At 44.9% G+C, this 20555-nt stretch overlaps 1 protein-coding gene across 2 annotated transcripts in view; it reads left to right on the plus strand.

The window, feature by feature from the left end:
• Positions 1-20555, plus strand: part of LOC137325431 (uncharacterized) — a 63626-nt gene that overhangs the window by 20480 nt on the left and 22591 nt on the right. For both annotated transcript variants that reach the window (XR_010963879.1, XM_067990537.1), the window contains exons 9-13: positions 1677-1854; positions 10133-10283; positions 14746-14838; positions 18145-18309; positions 19973-20144. Coding sequence is in view for 1 of the 2 variants with exons in the window: in XM_067990537.1 (XP_067846638.1) it covers positions 1677-1854; positions 10133-10283; positions 14746-14838; positions 18145-18309; positions 19973-20144 (759 nt within the window). In the remaining variant the exon portion in view is untranslated. The remainder of the gene's footprint in view (positions 1-1676; positions 1855-10132; positions 10284-14745; positions 14839-18144; positions 18310-19972; positions 20145-20555) is intronic.

Below are 20555 nucleotides of genomic sequence, written 5' to 3' on the forward strand. Positions count from 1 at the left end.
CATTTTCAAACCACCAAGAGGCAGATCACATGACCAGAAATCATGCTGCTGCTTTCATTACCCAAGACCCAAATTTTGTGGGGAAAATGGCAGATCCAAGCCATTAACCATTAACCATTAACCACCCCACGCCCCTAACAAGCATAGAACATTCTGGAAATGGCAGAAAGTTCAATCAACATCTGAAAGAGAACCCTACATCATAACAAGTCAATGCATGGTTATGCTCAAATAAACACATGAAACATTGTCTGTATATTGTTAAAAATCTTGTGCAGGGCACACATTTGCTGTCCACAAACCTTACTTCCTGTTGTCACAATTTTTGGTCATGCTTTTGTGTCAACATTTACCAATGTAAATTGCTATCTAAATAGTTCCCATTCAACTTTGCTATGTCAACTGTCACAGTGTAGTTGCACGTCCTGGCCACTGAATCAGTGGTTCATTGGAGCAAGTTTCTGAAATCTCTCTCCCAAATCTACTTGCATTTTCTTTATTTTAAAAAAAACATATTTTCAGCAGGCAATTAACTATTTTTTAAAAAACTGACATGATCAAATCTGGCTAGTTCCATGCTGGCCAGTACACTTACCAGTGATGCCACATTTGAATAATAAGATATAATCCACTTGTAACTTGGTCACCAGTATGTTATGTGAGCAGGTCACCATATCAAGATTAATTCATGATCCCACACTCCCAGTGTGGAATGCGTACTGGGAGGGTGATGGGGGCTATAACATTGTAGCCCCAATTATGTGAACCGTGGTCTCTGCACATCTGTCTCCCTGCTGGAATTGTGGAGTTACCGAATTAGCTCCATTAAATCGGGTATCAAATTAGCATCCAGGTGCTTTTATCTCCTAAGAGTTGGGAGACTTTTTTCAAAATATACCTGGGATACTAAAAAGAGAAAAGTGGTAACTGCTTTAAAACTGCTGCCCCTATACAATGCTGATCCCCTTCAAATGTAAAAAAAATTCAGCCAGACATGCAAATATTAGCTGCCTAAGCTTTTAAAGGGGAATAACAGCAGTGTGCAGTTTACACCTATGTTCCTGAGAGTACAGGACTGCTGAATTTCATTTCAGAAACATTTAAGAGTACTTTTCAACCAGCAGCACTGACAGGAGATTGTTAAATATTTGCCATAAGATCTACAATTTCTGTGGAATTGATAAGTGATCACCTTCGTCATGTGTATTCAGCACTGGTGGATATCTACTACCTACTTCAAACACTGAAGTGTCAGTAACCGAAGGGTGCTCACCTTGGTTAGGTAAGTTGCAATTCAATCAATGTCTCAATGGCTCAGCGAGTAAATGCATCATGTCATTAGATACCAAGCCATACAGATCAAGAAGGTTCACATTGGTTGTTGCCCAGTGATTCAATACTGGAAAGTATGCCTGTGTGAATGCTGGAGGAAGCCGGAATCTGGATCAGCTGTGACATCTCACACATGGGAATAGTTTGGCAACACTTGCTGTGTAAACGCATATAAAATGAATGGCCATTTGGCTGAGGTAACAGGGAATTGCCCGTGTCAGTCACCCAATAAATTTACACCTTCAGGAGAGGAAGGGAGAAAAGATGGATTTGAAAGGTCTTTTTTATGGCGTAAACCCTAAGGATTTCGGGGCTCTCAGTTTTTAATCTTCAACTTTCAACAGGATGTAAGTCTGGCTGTGGAGCTACCCTTGTGAGTTATTCTCATTGTCAACCAGATAAAGACCCTGAAACCAGCGGAGAAGCCGGCTACACAGAAGAACATCACATTGGCAATCAGAACAGACATTTGAATGGTGTTGAAGAGGTCAACTCTGCTGAGGAAGAATTGCCAGAGTACAGGTAATACCTTCCTCTAAAGTTCCTGGTTGAATCTGTGTTGTGTGACCAGAGGTGAATAAATATCATTATCTGGTCTTTTTAGCAAAATGGTCATTATGCTGCATTTCATTACAGTGACCTGATTGCTGTTGTAACAGTGAATTCTGTTCAGGGTGTCCACTGAAGGAATGATTTGGGGTGTTTTCTTAATGCAGACTTAAATTTGATTCATTCATTTGTTGGGATTTATGTTTGATGTCCTTTCTCTTCTAATTTTTTTTGTGGTGCTTCATTCATTTATCAAGATCAGGGATGTCAGGGCTGGGAAATGGAAGACTGCACCTTGCAATCCTAGTGACAGCATCGAGCATTCTTGGGTCAGGTACTGCACAGATTAGATGCCGAACAAATCTATCTCAACCCTGCTCCAATAACATGACTTAGCTCCCAACCTCAGAAGTGCACCCCTACCTCAGCAGCATGACCCACAACAGTAAACCTGTTTTTGCCAAACATTCCAACACAGTGATGCAGTTCTGCTTGAGCAGTGCCTTTATGAAAATATCAGCAGGTGACTCGCATGTTTGATGCCATTGTGGTGAAAATTACACATGATTGATCCAAATTTTCTTAACCCTTTCTCCCTCCAATGTCAAGCCATCAAGACACCAGAGGCGTGATTTTAACATGGCGGCGGGAAGTCAGCGGGTGGGTAGATTTACCCGTGCGGAACCTGGAGGCAAAGTGAGTGCATTTAAATCTGCAATCACAAGTCGATTGTAGTCAATTAGCTTTGCTTCTGGGTTTCGCGTCTCCAAGCTGCTCAGCGGGCCTACTGCGCACCCGAATGTCACGATTTAAAGCCCACTATTTAAAGGGCTAGTCCAAGAATGGATTTTGAAGGAGAAATGACAAATGGAGTCCAGGAGAGCAAAGGCGGCGCCTAGATTTACTGATGCCTCCCTAAGTGTACTATTGGCTGCAGTGAGAGCCAGGAGGGAGGTAATTTACCCCAGTGATGGGAGGAAGAAGTTCGGTTCTGTCACCAAGAAGGTGTGGCTGGAGGTGGCAGAGGAGCTGAGCAGCAGTTGCATGATGCCCAGATCTTGGGCTCAGTGCAGGAAGCGGTTTAATGATAACCAGGTCAGGAAAAGTGAGTACATTTGCTGATTCATCCATATCCTGTGAAATGCAACCCCCCGCCCCCCCCCTCACTCTGTGTTGGAAAGCCTACTCCATCACATCACTCCTCACACCCACTTAAGTTTCAGCATCAACTAACCTTCACTTTCTATGCAATTCCTCACCTCCCCATTTGTGCATCCACCACTCCCACTCACTGCAATCCTGATGCAATATGATGCATCTGTCAGATACTCACCCTCTGATGCATCTGTTTCATGTTCAGCCTCACCCGAAGCAATGCGTCCATCGGGTGACCACGTCACCTTCAGTCACTCACGGGTCTGTTCTTTCTCCCCTTGTAGGAGAAGAGAGCACAAAATGCAAGGGAGAGGACAAGGACTGGAGGTGGACCACCACAAATAGTCCAGTTGACAGATGCAAAGGAGGACACCATGGAGATAAGTTGCACCATTGCATGCCAATCTGTCAGAGGTGGAGAGACTGGAAATCGGCAGATGGCGGGTGACAGAACTTTAACATCCTTCACACACACAATGAATTGATTTTATCAATAATTGAACTGTTTCACACTTCAGTATGGCCATTGGAAAGATTTCCACTTTGCCGATGAATAATTAATATTGGTTTTTGTTGTCTTCCAGCACCTTCACATCTTCAACAACAATCAGCCGAAATAGAAGAAGGTGATTCCTCAGAGGAGCTCAATCCTTCTGAGGACGCACCACCACATCACATACAGCCATGCACCAGCACAGATACTGGCACTTCAATGGGCCCTGTTAGCCAGATGGTCAGGTGATTCACCACTTACAACTGTGCACGAGCAGACACTGGTGGCAGGGGCAGCTGTGGAGAGTCCACATCGGGGGGCGCACTCCTCTCCAAGCTCTGCTCAGCTGCGTACAGATGCTGAACTCCAGGGGCCAGCATTGAGAATGAGAATGATAAAAGCACAACTGCACCTTTTGTGAGGTACTGGAAAACGTGCCACGCACACTCTCCACAATAGCGGAGAGGATGGAGGAGTCCAACTCCATCGCTGGTGGATTGGTGTCGCAGTTAAGTGCGAGAATGTCTGCGGTGGAGAGAATAATAGCCTCCATTGAGCTTCAAGCATGGCTCACAAATGAGTCCATTTAGGCCATGACAATGGCCGTGCGGACTCTGAATGCCAACATGTCTGCCGCCTTAAACAGGCAGACAGATACTTTAACCGTGGCCTTAGAACACAGCACATCCACTCACCAGCCTGCTGACCAGCAGAGTGGTGGGAGTGATGTGGCCCTGGCCTGGGAGAGGGATGATGGTGCAAGGGGACATGGAAGTCGGGACTCCACTCAAAGCTCTCCCACGTCTCACCCACTGCCCCCCTCTCAACCAGTAGCCGCAATGCCGCCTCCTCTCCCGATGGCCGAGTCTGCCCCTGCACAGGTGCAGGTGCAACAGTCTTTGGCAGGGCCTCACAGGCTCCAAAACCCAGAGGTCGTAGGCAAAGAGCATCTCAGCAGTCAGGGCAGGGATCTGAATAACTTACCACTATGCCACAGGGGATGCACCACGTAGAAGCGGCAGGAAGAGAAAGGCTAAGCAATTGTAATTCACCAAGGTTATGCACAAGGGTGTTTGACAAAATGTCATGTTGTTAATTTATATTTTCTTTTTGGTTATGTCACATTAAATTTAATAATTATCACCACCACTGCCACGTCTTGGCCATTATTGAGTCCTTTTTATGAATTCGCCCTTTCATGTGCTTCATCATGAACGGCAAGACATGATGCCACCTATTGGACGTGTGTGCAATGGGTGTATACATGGTTGAAGAACTGTTTTGTGTAAACCGGGGGTGGGGAGGTGCAGAGGTTGGTGGTGATGGTTGTTCCAGGCGGCCTGAGTTTTTCAAAGTCTGCAATTTGCAGATCTCATTATGAGAACCGGTTAGAGATGATGGAATCCCTGGCACTATGGGCAGCAATGTGCGCTGCTGCTCTGGCGATAGGCTTCCCATCTTCATTTTCATCCTCATCTTCTATGTTGCCGCCAGATGAGGATACTTGATGAGCACATTTGACCTCCTCCATCTGTAACCCTCTGCTGAGCGATGTTATGCAGGATGCCGCACACAGTGGTTATTCTGCTGGTGAGTATTGAAGGGCTCCCCCAGATCGACGCACCTGAAGCGCATCTTCAGCATTCCTATAGCTTGTTCAATGACAGACCTGGTGGTGATGTGACTGCTGTTGTACAGCTGCTGTGCCTCGTTGGTGGGGATCCTCACGAGTCTCCAAGGAGCCAGCCCTTAAGTCTGTCTTCTGTGTGGAAGAGACGTTGGACTCGCGCAAAATGAAGGAATCATGGCAGCTGCCAGGGAATCTGGCACACACCTGCAGAAACCTCCTCCGGTGGACGCATACCAGTTGTGCTTTGATGGGAGTGATATCCATTTTGGTTGATGAACAGGCCTGACTCATGTGCAGGTCCTCGGATTGCTATGTGTGTGCAATCAATTGCGCCCTGCACCTGTGGGAAGCCAGTCAGAGAGTGGAAACCCACTGCCCTCCCAGACTGGCTGATATCGTCGCAGAGGAAGTTGACGTAGTCGGATGCCCTGGCAGACAAGCCATTCGTCACCTGTCGTATACACTTAAGTGCAGACAACTGAAGCACCCTGGAGATGTCACGGGTGGCACGCTGGAAGGATCCGGAGGTGAAGAAATTGAGGGCAGTGGTGACTTTGAGTGCGACGAGCAATGCGTGGCCACCAGGCCCATCCAGGAGCAGCTCTGCATGAAGGAGCCTGCGAATGTCTGCGACCACCTGGTGACTCAATCTGAGCCTGCGTAGGCACTGCTTCTCAGAGAGGTCCAGGAAGCTCAGCCTCTGCCTGTAGACCCTCTCACGTGGGTAGTGCCTCCTGCGACCTCGGCCCCTCTGTGGTCCCCTCTCTGCTCTCCTCCAGATCCTTGTGGCGCAATTCTGTCTTGTGCACTTGCAGATCCCAGGACTGCACGCCATGCCTGCTGCGGATGGTGATGTGTCTCCTCCTCAGAAGTACTGTAGGATAAATCCATTGCGCCCCCCCATCCTGAAGTCGCCAGTTTGAGAGGCTCCAAAGTGTAGGTAAATTTGTCTGAACACTAGAATTCTCAGCCTCAACAAAGAAACCTCAGTCTAAACATAAAGAACTCTCAGCCAAACGTTTGTCTGAGAGAACTGAGTGCCCAGCTGCAATACTTCACCTATTATTGAGATGTCTCAATCACTGGTTTAAAGGGCCAAATGAGCTTCGGCTGCAACTCGCTTCCGTTTATACGTTGTGTTTCAGAAGCCAACGATGACACGTTCAAGAGAAGTTAAATTAATTTCTGTTGCAGAATCCACAAAAGGTTAGGTAGCTCAAATGTTTCAAGTACCTGAATTGACCCTTTAAATATCGGCCCGCCAGCTTTTAGTGGCGACAGGACTTTCGGATTTCTGTTGCACGCACGCATCCAAACTGGGTTAAACCCGGAAGTGGGCATGTTGGAGCCGGGATGCGGTCCCACTCCAAAAATTAACTCTTTTTACTGCCCACCCACTCCCAACCCACCCGCTCTTGGGGGTTAAAATTACCCCCTAGCTCTTTAAACATACGAAAGTGACAGACAGGAAAATATCAGCTGCTCCATCAAACCTGTCCCGTACTGTCTTTGTGCGACTTACGCATGATCCCTATCCGCCTCCTACACCCACCTGCCAGCAATACAATCTCCTGCGAGAGGCAAAAAAAAAGAGAAAAGGACCCTAGGCCAATTTAGGAGCAAAATATAACTCTCTGAAGCTCCTCTCCAACCCCCGAAGGAGTGAAATCAGGAAGCATTTTTTCACACAAAGGGTAATGGAAATCTGGAATTCTCTCCCCCAAAAAGCTGTTGAGGCTGGGGGGTCAATTGAAATTTTCAAGACTGATGTTGATAGATTTTTATTAGGTAAGGGTATCCTGGGATATGCAACAAAGGCGGGTAAATGGAGTTGAGGTACAGATCAGCCCTAACCTGATTGAATGGCGGAACAGGCTTGAGGGGCTGAATGGCCTTCTCCTGTTCCTATGTTCCTACTTCCCATGGAACTTGCTCAACATCTTCAGCGTTAAAGGGGAAGAGTCTGTGCTGTCAACTCATTCCTTGGGCTTTTGTCAATGGTACTTGGCCAGCCAATCAGAGTGTGGCATGAGTTGACCAAGCTCTCCAATCAGAAATCTCTCAGGCCTTTTCCAGGGCAAAACCTGAAATGGATCACTTTTACAAAAATTTCAGAAATTCACAGGGTCGGGCAGCATTGAGTTTATAAATGACTGTCTTAGTAGTGCCTGATTTCCTGAACTGCATGGATGGAAAATTGCAATTTCTTGAAAATGATCATTTTGTCAAAGAATCCCAATGATGCTGGTTGTATGCCAAGTGTGGTTAATTTTTACAATAAATTCATGAAATTGAAGAATATTAAACATGAAATGATTAACTCAAGATCGGTTAATAATATCTCTTCTCCTGACGGCACTGACTAATGCTATTCAGTACCAAGGTCTCTCTGGCGCCTCGCCTAAATGGACATTCTTCATGTGTGAGCCTTGGCAAGGAGGATCATCAGACTATTCAACCATAGGGTGGTGGGAGAGTATCACAGTGGAACCAGATCCTGTCCCCAATCAATGCCAACATATACACACAGTTTCCAGCTAGAGTCACTGGATAGTAACCAGGAATAGAAACCCTGCTTGATCTTTTTCCCCTGATCCAGGAGCACTGAATTCCCAGGCCGCTTGACTGTTCTACAGCCTGGATGAGGATGTCTATCATATGTACACGATGTCAGAGGTTGCAGTGTCTTTTTCATTACCCTAAGGGGCTGCTCCTCAATTTTTGGCTAAATTTCAGCCATACTCTGTTTATCTTTGGTCACTTGATGGGTGGCGGGGAGTCGGGGGGGGGGGGGTCAGCAAGCAGATCAAAGAATCTCCTGGTGGGTCTACTCCTAGGCCTAGCTATGTCTGCCATTCACAAAATGAGTAGGATCTGGCAGGATGGTCGCACCAACTGCTTGCCGCTCTTTTGAGGCCTTGAGTGTGCCTGGGTGGCCTTGAAGAAGGGTCAGGCTGTGTCCAGCGGGATGCTTGAAGCCTTCTGTAACTGGTGGGCACCTCTGGGCACTAGTTGCATAATTAATGGGCAGAATTAAATCCTACTTTAACATGACTATATAATTTTAATTTGTTCGGGCCAATTGTATTGGTGGTGCCCTCATCTCGGAGAGGGCCACTGTATTTTTTGTTGGAGGCATGAGGTAAATCCCTGGTGACACCTTACTGGTCCCTTCAAAAGGAGTATTGAAGCCAATCATAGCAGTCCCAGCTGGTAGAGATCAGCTCAGACCAGGGGCCTTCCTGGCTCAATGAGACACAAGGTGCTGCATTAACCAATCAATCAATGGGAGAGTTAGACACACATTTTTGTTGGTCAATCTCTGACACAAGGAGTATTTAACGTAGTTGCTCTCTGGCCTACTCCACTCCTTCCAGATCGTTTGTGGACAAAAGCTTATTTGTTTCACCAATTTTTAAGTTTCAGGTTGCCCATCCCTTTGAGTTGCTAAAAGCTTTTCAATCCTGCACAGCATGCGATTTCCGACCCACTTACGGGCGAGCTCCCAGTCAGAGGTGTTCCTGATACCTAATCATTACAACATTCGCATGGGGTCATTGCAGTGAACGTTGGACGGGTGCACCTTGCACCCTGCCCAACCTCCAGTTGTGCTTGCGCCTGATTGGTAAACCTACAATAGTGAGTTAGGAGAGGAATGGGGAGAAAGGGCAAAAAAAAGGACTAAATGGTTAAGTAAGTTGTTCAATCTCTCATCTATGCCCAGTTAGTGGTGGGAATTGGCTTCATTGCTTCTGGGGTAGGGAGAGGATTGAGTAGAATGGGCCTATATTCTCTGGAGTTTAGAAGAATGAGAGGTGATCTCATTGAAACGTATAAAATTCTTAGAGGTCTTGACAGGGTAGATGCTGAGAGGCTGTTTCCCCTGGTCATAGTCTCAAGATAAGGGGTCAGTCATTTAGAACTGAGATGAGGAAAAATTTCTTCATTCAGAGGGTTGTGAATCTTTGGAATTCTCTACCGCAGAGGGCTGTGGATGCTCAATCGTTGAGTATATTCAAGACTGAGATCGATGGATATTTGGATATGAAGGGAATCACGGGTTATGGGGATAGAGCGGGAAAGTGAAGTTGAACATAAGAACATAAGAAATAGAAACAGGAGTAGGCCAATCGGCCCCTCGAGCCTGCTCCGCCATTCAATAAGATCATGGCTGATCTGATCCTAACCTCAAATCTAAATTCATGTCCAATTTCCTGCCCGCTCCCCGTAACCCCTAATTCCCTTTACTTCTAGGAAACTGTCTATTTCTGTTTTAAATTTATTTAATGATGTAGCTTCCACAGCTTCCTGGGGCAGCAAATTCCACAGACCTACTACCCTCTGAGTGAAGAAGTTTCCCCTCATCTCAGTTTTGAAGGAGCAGCCCCTTATTCTAAGATTATGCTCCCTAGTTCTAGTTTCACCCATCCTTGGGAACATCCTTACCGCATCCACCCGATCAAGCCCCTTCACAATCTTATATGTTTCAATAAGATCGCCTCTCATTCTTCTGAACTCCATTGAGTAGAGCCCCAATCTACTCAACCTCTCCTCATACGTCCGCCCCCTCATCCCCGGGATTAACCGAGTGAACCTTCTTTGTACTGCCTCGAGAACAAGTATGTCTTTTCTTAAGTATGGGCACCAAAACTGTATGCAGTATTCCAGGTTGAGGTAAAAGATCAGCCATGATCTTGTTGAATGGCGGAGCAGGTTTGAGGGGCCGTATGGCTTACACCTGCTCCTATTTCTTACGTTCTTATGTTCTAGGATAATCGGCCAGTGTTTCCACTACTAATTGCTATCACAAGATGAATGACCACTTGAATGAGGTATCAAAGGGCTGGTAAGCCCAGGGAACTCTGCAACAGCATTGAATAAGTGCTTTCAGGAGAGAAAAGGAGAAACTGTGGAAAGAAAATGTTAAACTTATGTCAGAAGCTGGGAAATTTCGTGTGTATTCATTTCTACAGGTACAGAGCTATGTTTGATATCCTCCCAATGTCCTGGGATTGGCCAGTCGAAGTCAACTACCATGAAGCAAAAGCATTTTGTACATGGAAAGGCAATGAATACCGTCTCCTAACAGAAGCTGAACATCATCAGATACGTTCTGGCAGTCAGGTATTCAGTCGAGTCTATTTCAGGCATTGAGTAGAGTCTATTTTAGAGATGCATTTACAGTCATGAACTCTTATCACTGAAACTCCAAGGAACAATACTGCAAAAATTGGACTCAGAGAACTTCATTTCAAACCACCCACCCTATGCAACCTTCAGCCCATTTAGCTCTTCAAGTCTCTCCAAGCCTCCATTTTTAATTAAGAAAAATGTCTGAAGGGGATTAACTTCATGCCAGTGTTTGATGTTCTGTTTGGTTTGGGAGAAAAGGCAAAGCAGCCGTGCATCATTTTCATCATGATTATGCCAAATGCAAGCGATAGAAGGATGTGTTTCAATCTGGCTTACATCTTTGTATCATATTTTTGCAAACAAAAAGAGGTTTGCCGAACTCTTTGTTAAAAATGCAGTGCCCTTTAAGATGTCCTTGCACAGTTCCTCTGATGGCCCGGTTGCAAGTGTTGGGAGCTGAGTCACATAGATCAGGAAGGTCCCAAGTTCAATCTCCAGTTTGTGTTGAGTTAGTTGATCCAAGCCAGGGTGGTGAGGGGGGCATCACTACTGGCCACAGTATCCCTTGTACTAGGGAGGAAAATAATCAGCCAGGGCTCCTGCTTCTGATGGCTGACACAAGACCAGTTTCTCACTGGGGATCCCCCATCAGGGAATCGGGACAAACTCACCAGGGATTGGTGCCTTTACCCAGTAAACCATCGGGGAATCAGGACAGAGTTGGGATTGATGCCTTTACCCAGTAAACCAAAAGGGAATCAGCACTGACCTGAGATTGGTGCCTGTACCCACTAAGCCTGCAGAACTACTCACTAAAAAGGACAGCTTCTGTTGAATTTGTGAGACTTGTTTTGTGGAGTGTGTAAGTGTTTGGTGACATTGTTGATCCAGTGAAGTTTTGCACCTGTGGGCTGACAGTTGGTTAATTAGATATTGTAACATTTTGTTGTAATATTTGTGTACCGAGTGTACTAAATGTAACAGTTTTTAATCGATACGATACAAGGACCTCTGTTTACAACCAGGACATTTCTCTTCTAATCTCTGCCATGAATATATAACCTGAATTCCCTCTGTATCCATTTGTGTGCACGTTTTGGCTGCTGCTCCGGACTTGAGCCCAATATTTCTGTCTCCCTTTTCTCTCTTGTCTCCTCCCGTTCCTGTCACCCAGTCATGCCACCTTTCATTTCTCTCCTCTTGGGTATTTTGCGCACCCTAATCCCTACCCCAGTCCAGCACTACTCCTCTGCCTTCCTAATCTCTTGCCGCTGTTCCAGACACGAATCCCCCTTGGATAAGCCAACAGCTACTCTCTGGGCCTCTTGGCATTCTCTGAAGGGTTCATCGAGGCACCCGTAATTGCTTCCTTACAAGCAGCAACTCCAATTGCCCCATCCTTCTCTCTTGCCAATCTTCCCACCCAGCCCTGGTGGGAAAACCTGACGAACCTCCATCCCATCCAGCTCACCAACTCACCACTACCCCTTGGACTCTGCCAGTGGATCAATCACCGTTCCTCGCTGCATTTCTCTCCAGAGTGTCCGTTCATTCATGAACGAGGCCTTTGCCGTCCGCAATCTATTGTGGCTCATTGCATTGAAGCCCAGGCTTTGACTGAAATATGGCTCTCGTGCTGATCGTTCCCCGTATCTTTCCACCCTCAAGTTCAAGGGGAGCATACTTTAGTGTATCTGACGCACAATTGGTGTAGCCATCCATTACCATATCTTGCTGAACCAGATCGTGCCTCACTCTCCGCTGTCAAAACTACCCACTACTCCACTATCATCCTGGAGAGCAAAGATAACCTTTGATGTCTTTTCTCCACTACCAACCATTCCCTAAACCCTTCTCCCCTGCCCCTCCACCCTCACCTCCAACAAGTGCGAGGAGCTCACGGACTTCTTTGTTACTACTGTTGAAACCATCCATTCAGCTACCTCTGCTGCTTCCCTTTTCTCACCAATCCTAACCTCCTCCCAGACTCCCATCTTGCCCTAGCCCTGAACCTCTCTTTCTTATTTTCTCCCATCTTCCCTCATGCCCTCTCCAAGCATATCTCGTCCATCAGATCCACCCCCTGCTCTCTTGACCCCATTCCCACTAAACTTCTGACCACCCAACTTCCTGGTTCCCATTCTAGCTGATATTATAAATGGTTCTCTCTCCTAATACTGTCCCCCTCCCTATCAGAGCTGTCATCATTACCCCCTCCTCAAAATACTCACCCTTGATCCATCTGTCCTTGGAAACTACCATTCCATCTCCAATCTCCCTTTCCTCTCAACTCCTTGAATGTGTTTTTGTCTCGCATTTCTGTTCCCATCTTTCTTGCATCTTCCTGTATGAATCTCTCCAATCGGGTTTCCACCCCTGCCAGCACACCATGATGGCCAAAGTCATAAATGGCCTCTTTCTGTGGTGCTGTAAGATTCTATAATGTCCTCTATGACTGTGACCATAGTGCATTATGCTCCTCATTCTCCTTAACCTGTCTGCATTCTTTGACATGGTTGACCACACCATCCTCTCAGCCGTTGTCCAGCTCAGTGGCACTGCCCTTGTTTGGTTCCACTCTTACCATCCGAATAATAGCCAGAGTATCTCCACCAATGGCTTCTCTGCCCACCCCTACACCCTTACCTCCAAAGAACTATCCTTGGCCTCCTCTTCCTCAACTACATGCTGCCCCTTGGAGGCACCATCCGCAGACACGGGGTCAACTTCCACATGTATGCCGACGACATCCTACTCTACCTCTCCACCACCTCTCTCGACCCCTCTACTTCTTCTGTTGTCGGACTGCTTGTCCGACCTCCAGTCTTGAATGAGCCGTAATTTCCTCCACTAAACATCGGTAAGACTGAAGCCATTCGGTCCCTACCACAAACCTCCCTTGCCACCAATTCCATCCCCCTCTCTGGCCGCTGTCTTAGCATTCACTCTGCAAGTGCATCCCTAAACCCCCCTGCCTCTCCATACCCCTCTCCTCCTTTAAGACCCTCCTTCGGACCCACCTCTTTCACCAAATTTTTGGTCACCGCTTCTATCATCTTTTTTGGCTTTGTGTCCATTTTTTCCTTTACCTCTGTGAAGCAACTTGCGCTGTTTTTCTCTATGTTAAAAGCGCTATATAAATGCGCATTGTTGTTATTGTACAGTGATTCCTTTTTGCAAATGCACATATGTGAACACAATGAGGACAGGATGAAGCTCAGCTACAATGCCTTCTCTAGTCAGATAGGCTGTCAAAATTCATTATCTAGCCTCACACAGGAGGAGCGACCACTTAGCTGAGGTATGGAAGAGCAGTTTGTGCCCTTAGAATCACACTGCTGCATATCATCACCTTCGGGAGATTAAGGAGAAAAATCGAGGTGGGGGTAAGAGAAATTACACTCTCCAATAGTTAATTTCACTGGTCTGTGCCATTTTCCATTGCTAGTTACGGCAGTAGCTAGTCTATGTGCATGGCTATGTGTAAATGTAAGGTGGCGATATGGGATCAGGCAGCAGGGATGGGGATCCTCAGCTGTATCTCCCCATTATGGCTGAATCCTAAAATACTTAGCCTGGAAAAAGCAAGGCGTAGCAAAATGTGGGTTGAATGTGGCTGAACATTTTGTTTATATTTGGGGGATGGGAAGAAAATCCTGTAAAATATGCGGCAGTGATGACCAATCCTTATCACTGATTTAAACCTCCGTAGGCCAAGAAAAGTGAACATATTTTCCAAAATCCCCCCACCCAACTAGAACAACAGGGATCTCATGCCCCCCCTTTCTCTCTCTACTTCATACTGACAAGAATTACATTTAATTTCATCTATAACTTTAACTGTGGCTCCAGTCATGAACAATGGCCAAAGGGAGGTATCACAGACAAGCCCAACCTTGCCTTCACACAATTATCAAACAAACCTTTTCCAACAAGGATCACTGGATCAATCAGGAGTGGGAACCTAGCTGTATTTTTTCCCCTCCCTAGCCCAAGGACACTGAGGGCAATTGCATTCCTATTTGTGGCCTGGCTGTGATCAGCTAACAGCCCAGGGATTGAACTTGGGACTTTCCTAGTCTATATGGATCAGTTCCACATTGGACAGTGCCTTACCAACTAAATCTTTATAGTAAGTCAAAATATAATCCATATATTTTCTTCAATATCAGGCTTTGTCTTTGCATAATTACTATTGTCACATTGTGGGCAGCACCCGTGATTGAATCACATTGAAATGGGCTCACTGGGTAACTTTCATTTTGGGTGATAAAATGGGCGATAGCAGGCAGCTGATCTGATATTGCCCATTTTACACTATCGCCCAGAGTCAAAATTATCCCCAGTGATCCTTTTTCTGATGGCTTTTTGATTTCTATTTGCACCATAGCCTGAATACTGACTCGGTACAGATTGTTATCACCCTGACACCATTCCAATATGCTCTTCATAGAAGCCTTTGGGAGATGACGTTACTTCTGATCCAATATTTTGTGATGATTTAAAGGAAAAATGTAACATAAACATGGCTTTTGGATCTCCAACAGTAAGTGAGATTTTTTTTCCATCCAGACCTGTGCTATAATTCTTAAGGTTACTGAGTTGTAGGTTATTTTCTGTTCATATTTTTCTAACTAATGTTAAATGGCCACAAGATAAACTTTAAGGCAAATATGAGACCTGTCCAGAGTGACACATTGCCGGTGACCTAAGTTATGTTGTTGGATGTGTGTCACTCTCTGCCTAGGGGAAATGAAGCTCACCAGCATGCTGATTAAATTTTAATAAAGAGCTCATGGGATAATTTGCTTCCTGCTAACTCTGAGAAGATTAAAATTGTATCATCCCTATTTGTGCTTGAAGGTTAAAAATTAAGCTTAAAAACTTGCCAGATCTTGTACAGGGTCATTATCATCTCCTGGGATTTGGGCTCTGCCCTTCTGACTATACATCCCAGGATCTGGGTAACCTTCCTGACTGCTGCCTCACACTGTGCTGTTTGTTTCAGATATTGGTATCCATCAATATCCCAGATCTCTCTCCTGTGTTATGACCTGTACCCTAGATCCATTTAGTTTATATTCTGTCTATTTCCCTTCCCTAGTTTCACTACGTGGCATTTGTCCATGTTAAATGTTGTTCGTCACTCATGAGCCCAGCTTCCCAATCTATCCAGATCCTGGTTTGCCTGTTCCTTTATTGTTTTTGCCCCATTCCCCAATTTGGTGTCATCTACAAATTTAGACAGTCCCCAGCTCCAATTCATTCCTATCCACTGTAAACAGCAATGACCCCAGCTCCGATCCCTGTGACATCCTACTAGCAGCCGTTTGCCATGTTGAACCAGCTCCATCCACAACCATCTTTTCCTTTATCTGGTTTAGCCAATATTCAGTCTAACTTAGAGCCTCCTACCTTGTGACAAATCGTTTGTGTGGCACATCATCAAAAGCTGTGCTGTAATCTAAATATATCACATTCACAGATATTCCATTGTCAACATGTCCATCATTTCCTTAAAGAACTCAAGCACATTTCTTAGGCAAGACCACCCTCCCATAAGTCCATGCTGACTTCCTTTTACCAGACCATACCTATCTAGATGTTTCATTATCTCTTCTTTCGCAATGGTCTCTAATACTTTACTCACAACAGGATCTTGGTAGTAATTCCCTGGTCTGACCCTATGCCCCTTTTTAAAGATTAATGTTAGGTTAGCTAATTTCAACCCTCGGGCACTACTCCTTTTTCTAATCATTCCCAAAAGTTAGTGGCAAGGACGTGGCCAATTTCACTAGCTATTTTTAAAGTATGGAGCTCATCCAGTCCTAGTGCCTTGTTTTCCTTTATCTTCCTCAGTCGATCAGGGACCATCATATCTGCAATTTCTATTTTGTTTTTAGTACTTCCTCTGTACTTCCTCTCCGTGCCTCCCTCCCCCCCCCGCCCCAGAAACTCACCTGCTATACTGGAGTGACTGCCCATGGTCTCCACTGTGAACACAAATAAGAAGAATTCATTTAGACTGTTCACTTGATATCATTTCACCTTTGGGACCTTTCAATGGCCCCACCATTTCATTTTCATATGCTTGCAGTGTATATTTATAGAGATGATTGGCATTTCTTTTGTCGTAACATCAGTTTCTATTTCACCTCTCCCAGCCAGTTTCTTAACTTCATTTACTTTGTTCTTCTGCCATGATACCTGGAGCTTCATACTTTGGGAACAATTGCTGTTTTTGCCCTTATTCCCTGTAATATTTTCTATTATCCATGTTGACCTTTTCCCTCCATTATCCTGCTTCCCTAATGTGATGTACATAATTCTGTATTTCTAAACACGAGCCACTTTGCTTCCGTGCTTTCCCCTCTAACAGTGCTGTCCAGTCCAGTTTCCTGAGCTCACCCCTCTAGCCTAACATTTGACGCTAGTATATTGTGGTCACTATTGCCAATGGTGTGGTCACTACAGGCATAACATTAATAAGAATATATGAGCATTTTTTAAAAAGCCATTAGACACAACAAGCCTTTTTGATTGAACAGCACCCCACCTATCTGCCTCCTCAATATAAGCTTCAATATTTTTGTATATCTCAATCCCTTCCCTCTTCAGAAATGCATTGAATTACATCTTTAATCCATTTATGCTCCTTTTTGATTTGTGTCCTCTACTATTGGAACCCTTAATCATAGTGAACAATGTGCCTCAATCAAATTTGTCAATTTCCTTTATATTCGTGAAAACTTCAAATTTGTCACCTTAATGTCCACTTTTCGCAAAGAGAACAAATCCAATACAATAACATTTCCCATATAATTTGGATTCCAGCTAGCACCTTGGCTGCTCAACCCTATACCTTCTCGAGACTAATTATATTGTTTTTATGATTAGATGACTACACTGTACACAGTACTCCAAATGAATAGGTGGAATTAAGATCAATCAAAAAGGGAAGGGTTTGTTGGGTCAGCCTTTTCTGGTTCCTAATTTTGTTTGGGTTCTTATTTCAGAAAAAAAGTAACAAAATAACATCTTGGTGATGAATTGATTGCAAAGTCCCTAAACCCAAGTTACTCGCGGTTGACTCTTAACTACTCTCTGAAGTGGCCTAGCAAGCCACCAATTGTATCAAACTGCTACTGCTCATCACAACCTTCTTATGGCAACTAGAGTTGGGCAATTCCCACATCCTGAGAATAAATTAAAAAATCACCCTGGCACCATTAAAATCACAATAACAATTTGCATTTATCTGGCGCCTTTAACATAGTAAAACGTCCCAAGGCATTTTACTTTCAAGGTTATTCCAATATATCTGAAGCATAAGAACATAGGAAGCATAAAAAGTACAGGACAGGAAAAGACTCTGCAGTCCATTTGGCCTGTCCCAAAAACTAATGCCCCTCAATCGGCCACTCCCTCAAATATCTGCCAAATGTTCCCTTAAATTGTTCCACACCATCTGCCTCCCTGGGCAGGTCTGTTCCAATGTTCAGCACCCTCTGCGCAAAATAGTAAAATCTAATCCATCTGTGCAGCTTCCCTCTTGAGCTGGACCCACAACCCCTGGTTGTACAGTTTGTGGCAACTGCGAACACAATATCTGTAGTCAATTTATCTTTCCTTTAAAAATCTTGATTATTTGAATGATATCGCCCCTGAGTCTTCTGTACAATCCTAAGCTCTCCATCTCAACTCAAAGGTCCAGATGCCTTAAGCTCTTTGGTTGCTTTTTTCTGAACCACTTCCAATACCTTGATATCCTTGCTGTAATAGAGTGATCAGAATTGTATACAGTACTCCAGCCTACATTGCTCATTGTTCTCTTTCTTTATGTTCCCTGTAGCCTGTGACTATGTATGCACCTACTGAGGCAGGCTTTCATGATGTGTTTGGCAATGTCTGGGAATGGACAGAAGATCATTTTAATGGGCTTCCAGGGTTTGACACCACATACTTGTACGATGATTTCTCCAGCCCCTGTTTTGATGGCAGGCACACAATAATTCTGGTAAGTTCTATGCAATACTTTTCCTATTTCTGTGGAGTCCATTTTAACCCGACCCACATGGCAGAAACCATGCGGGTGGACAGTTAAAAACAGCCAGGTCACTTACCTGCTCATTATCTGACCATTTCCAATATTAACCTGCAGGGTTTTGCAGGTGGATAAGGAGCCCACCTAAAGCAGGCTGGATTGCATAAATTTATGCAAGTCGGGGTCCTAGTGCATCAAAGGGACCCCGATACAGTTTTAACTGGGGCCTGAGTGAGGAAACCGTCGCAGATTTCCTGATAGACAGAATCAGGCCTGCACCTGCTCTGCAGAAAGAAGAGGCCCTTGAGGTAAGTCTGAACTTTCTTTTGTGGGATCAGGAAGAGCAGGGATGCTCCTCCAGGCTGCACAAGGAAAGTTGCAGCCACCCCTGTCCCGGACTCCTCCCCATCCCCCCCTTCCCCCACTTCACTCGAGATCCTCTTGAAACCCCCTTCTCCTCTTGGAGCCTCTGCCAATGCTGTTGTAAAGCCAGACATTAAAGGGATGAACTTCTATGGGGATTCTCCAGATTAGTGTTTTTTTTCGGGGATTCTGTGGCTTCTCCACCAAAGTTACGGCAGATGAACGGGAAACTCCCTCTGTGGAAATTCACCCCCCGGACATTCATTTGAGTAGCCCAGTTGATTCACCTTTCAATTGACCCTCCCTCTTGTCGAGCACCTCCCAGGGGACAACTGATTTCAAACACAATCTCAGTTTGTGAAACGTGAAAAGAATCTCTAGAAGGATACATTGAAGATGGTCACCCTGTTCTTTATAAGAAAGCATTTGAGGCTGAGTTGATTAACTCCCTCAATAAGGAGCTGAGTAAATATCTGGTTGAGAACGAGATTTTAGGGATAGGTGTAGACTGAAATGATCAAATACTCCACAGGGCTTGATGGTCTTCTGGGGTAGGGTGGGGTGGGGGAGGAAGGTTTTCTATAGAGAGCAGTGGGCGAGGGTTAAATAGTGGAGATGTGAAGATGGATAAATATACCAAATTGCTTGATTATATTTGGGAATTATGGAGGATTTACACAGACTTTCCCTGAGGTGATTAGCTGGATGTGGCAGAGTCTAAGTATTGGTGACATTCCGTTTCAAAGTAAAGATTCTTTCAGCCTTGATAGGGAAACCTAATGAGTAAAGAGCAGTGGTGTCAGCCTTTGCTCAGTGATAATACTCTCACTTCTTAATCAGAAATTTGTGGGTTTGAGCCCCAGTTCAGAGACTTGAACACATAATCCAGGTTGAGACTTCAATGCAGACTGAGGGAGTGCTGCCCTATCGAGGTGCCATCTTTCAAATGAGGCCCCGTCTTCCCTCTATGTGGATGTAAAAGATCCCATGGCACTATCTGAAGAACACCAAGGGAGCTCTCCTGGTGTACTGGCTAATATTTATCCCTCAACCAACATCTCTAAAACTGATTATCTGGCCATTATCTCATTGCTGTTCATGGGACCTTGCTGTGTGCAAATTGGCTGCTGCGTTTCCTAACATTACAACAGTGACTGCACTTCAAAAGTACTTCATTTGCTGTGAAGCGCCTTGGGATGTCCTGAGATGGATTTGAGAAAAACAACATTCACGGTGGGAATTGTTGACTCTGATTTTATTTCTGTGCTTACAGGGTGGTTCCTGGATCTCAACAGGAGATGAAGCATCAAGGTTTGCAAGATTTGCCTTCAGGAGGCATTTTTTCCAACACTTGGGCTTTCGCTTGGCCAGAGCATGCAGCTGGTTGAAAACGCCAGTCAGAGTGGTGAATATTGAAGCATTTGTTCCAAGCATGAGAGTAAGAGGTACGAAATCTTGAACAGTCGCAGTGCCCACGGTGAAACTGTGACATATAAACCAGAATGGACCCAAGTTCAATTATTCTCTTTCACTGGGAACAAAGAAAAGCAATAACGATGCATCTAGGAATCAGAAATTTAGATTATGAGGAAAGATTAAGGAATTATTATGAAGGAAGATTAAGAAATTTGATAAAGTACCATATAATAGACTTGTTAGCAAAATTAAACCCCGCGGGATTAAAGAGACAGTGGCAGCGTGGATACAAAATTGGTTAAGGGACAGGAAGCACAATAGTGGCAAATGGTTGTTTTTCAGTCTGGAGGGAAGCATACAGTTGTGTTCCCCAGGGGTTAGTATTAGGACCACTGCTCTTTTTGATATATATTAATGATCTAGACTTGGTTATAGACAGT

This window comes from Heptranchias perlo, chromosome 9 (assembly GCF_035084215.1).
Source record: "Heptranchias perlo isolate sHepPer1 chromosome 9, sHepPer1.hap1, whole genome shotgun sequence".
Taxonomy (NCBI): domain Eukaryota; kingdom Metazoa; phylum Chordata; class Chondrichthyes; order Hexanchiformes; family Hexanchidae; genus Heptranchias; species Heptranchias perlo.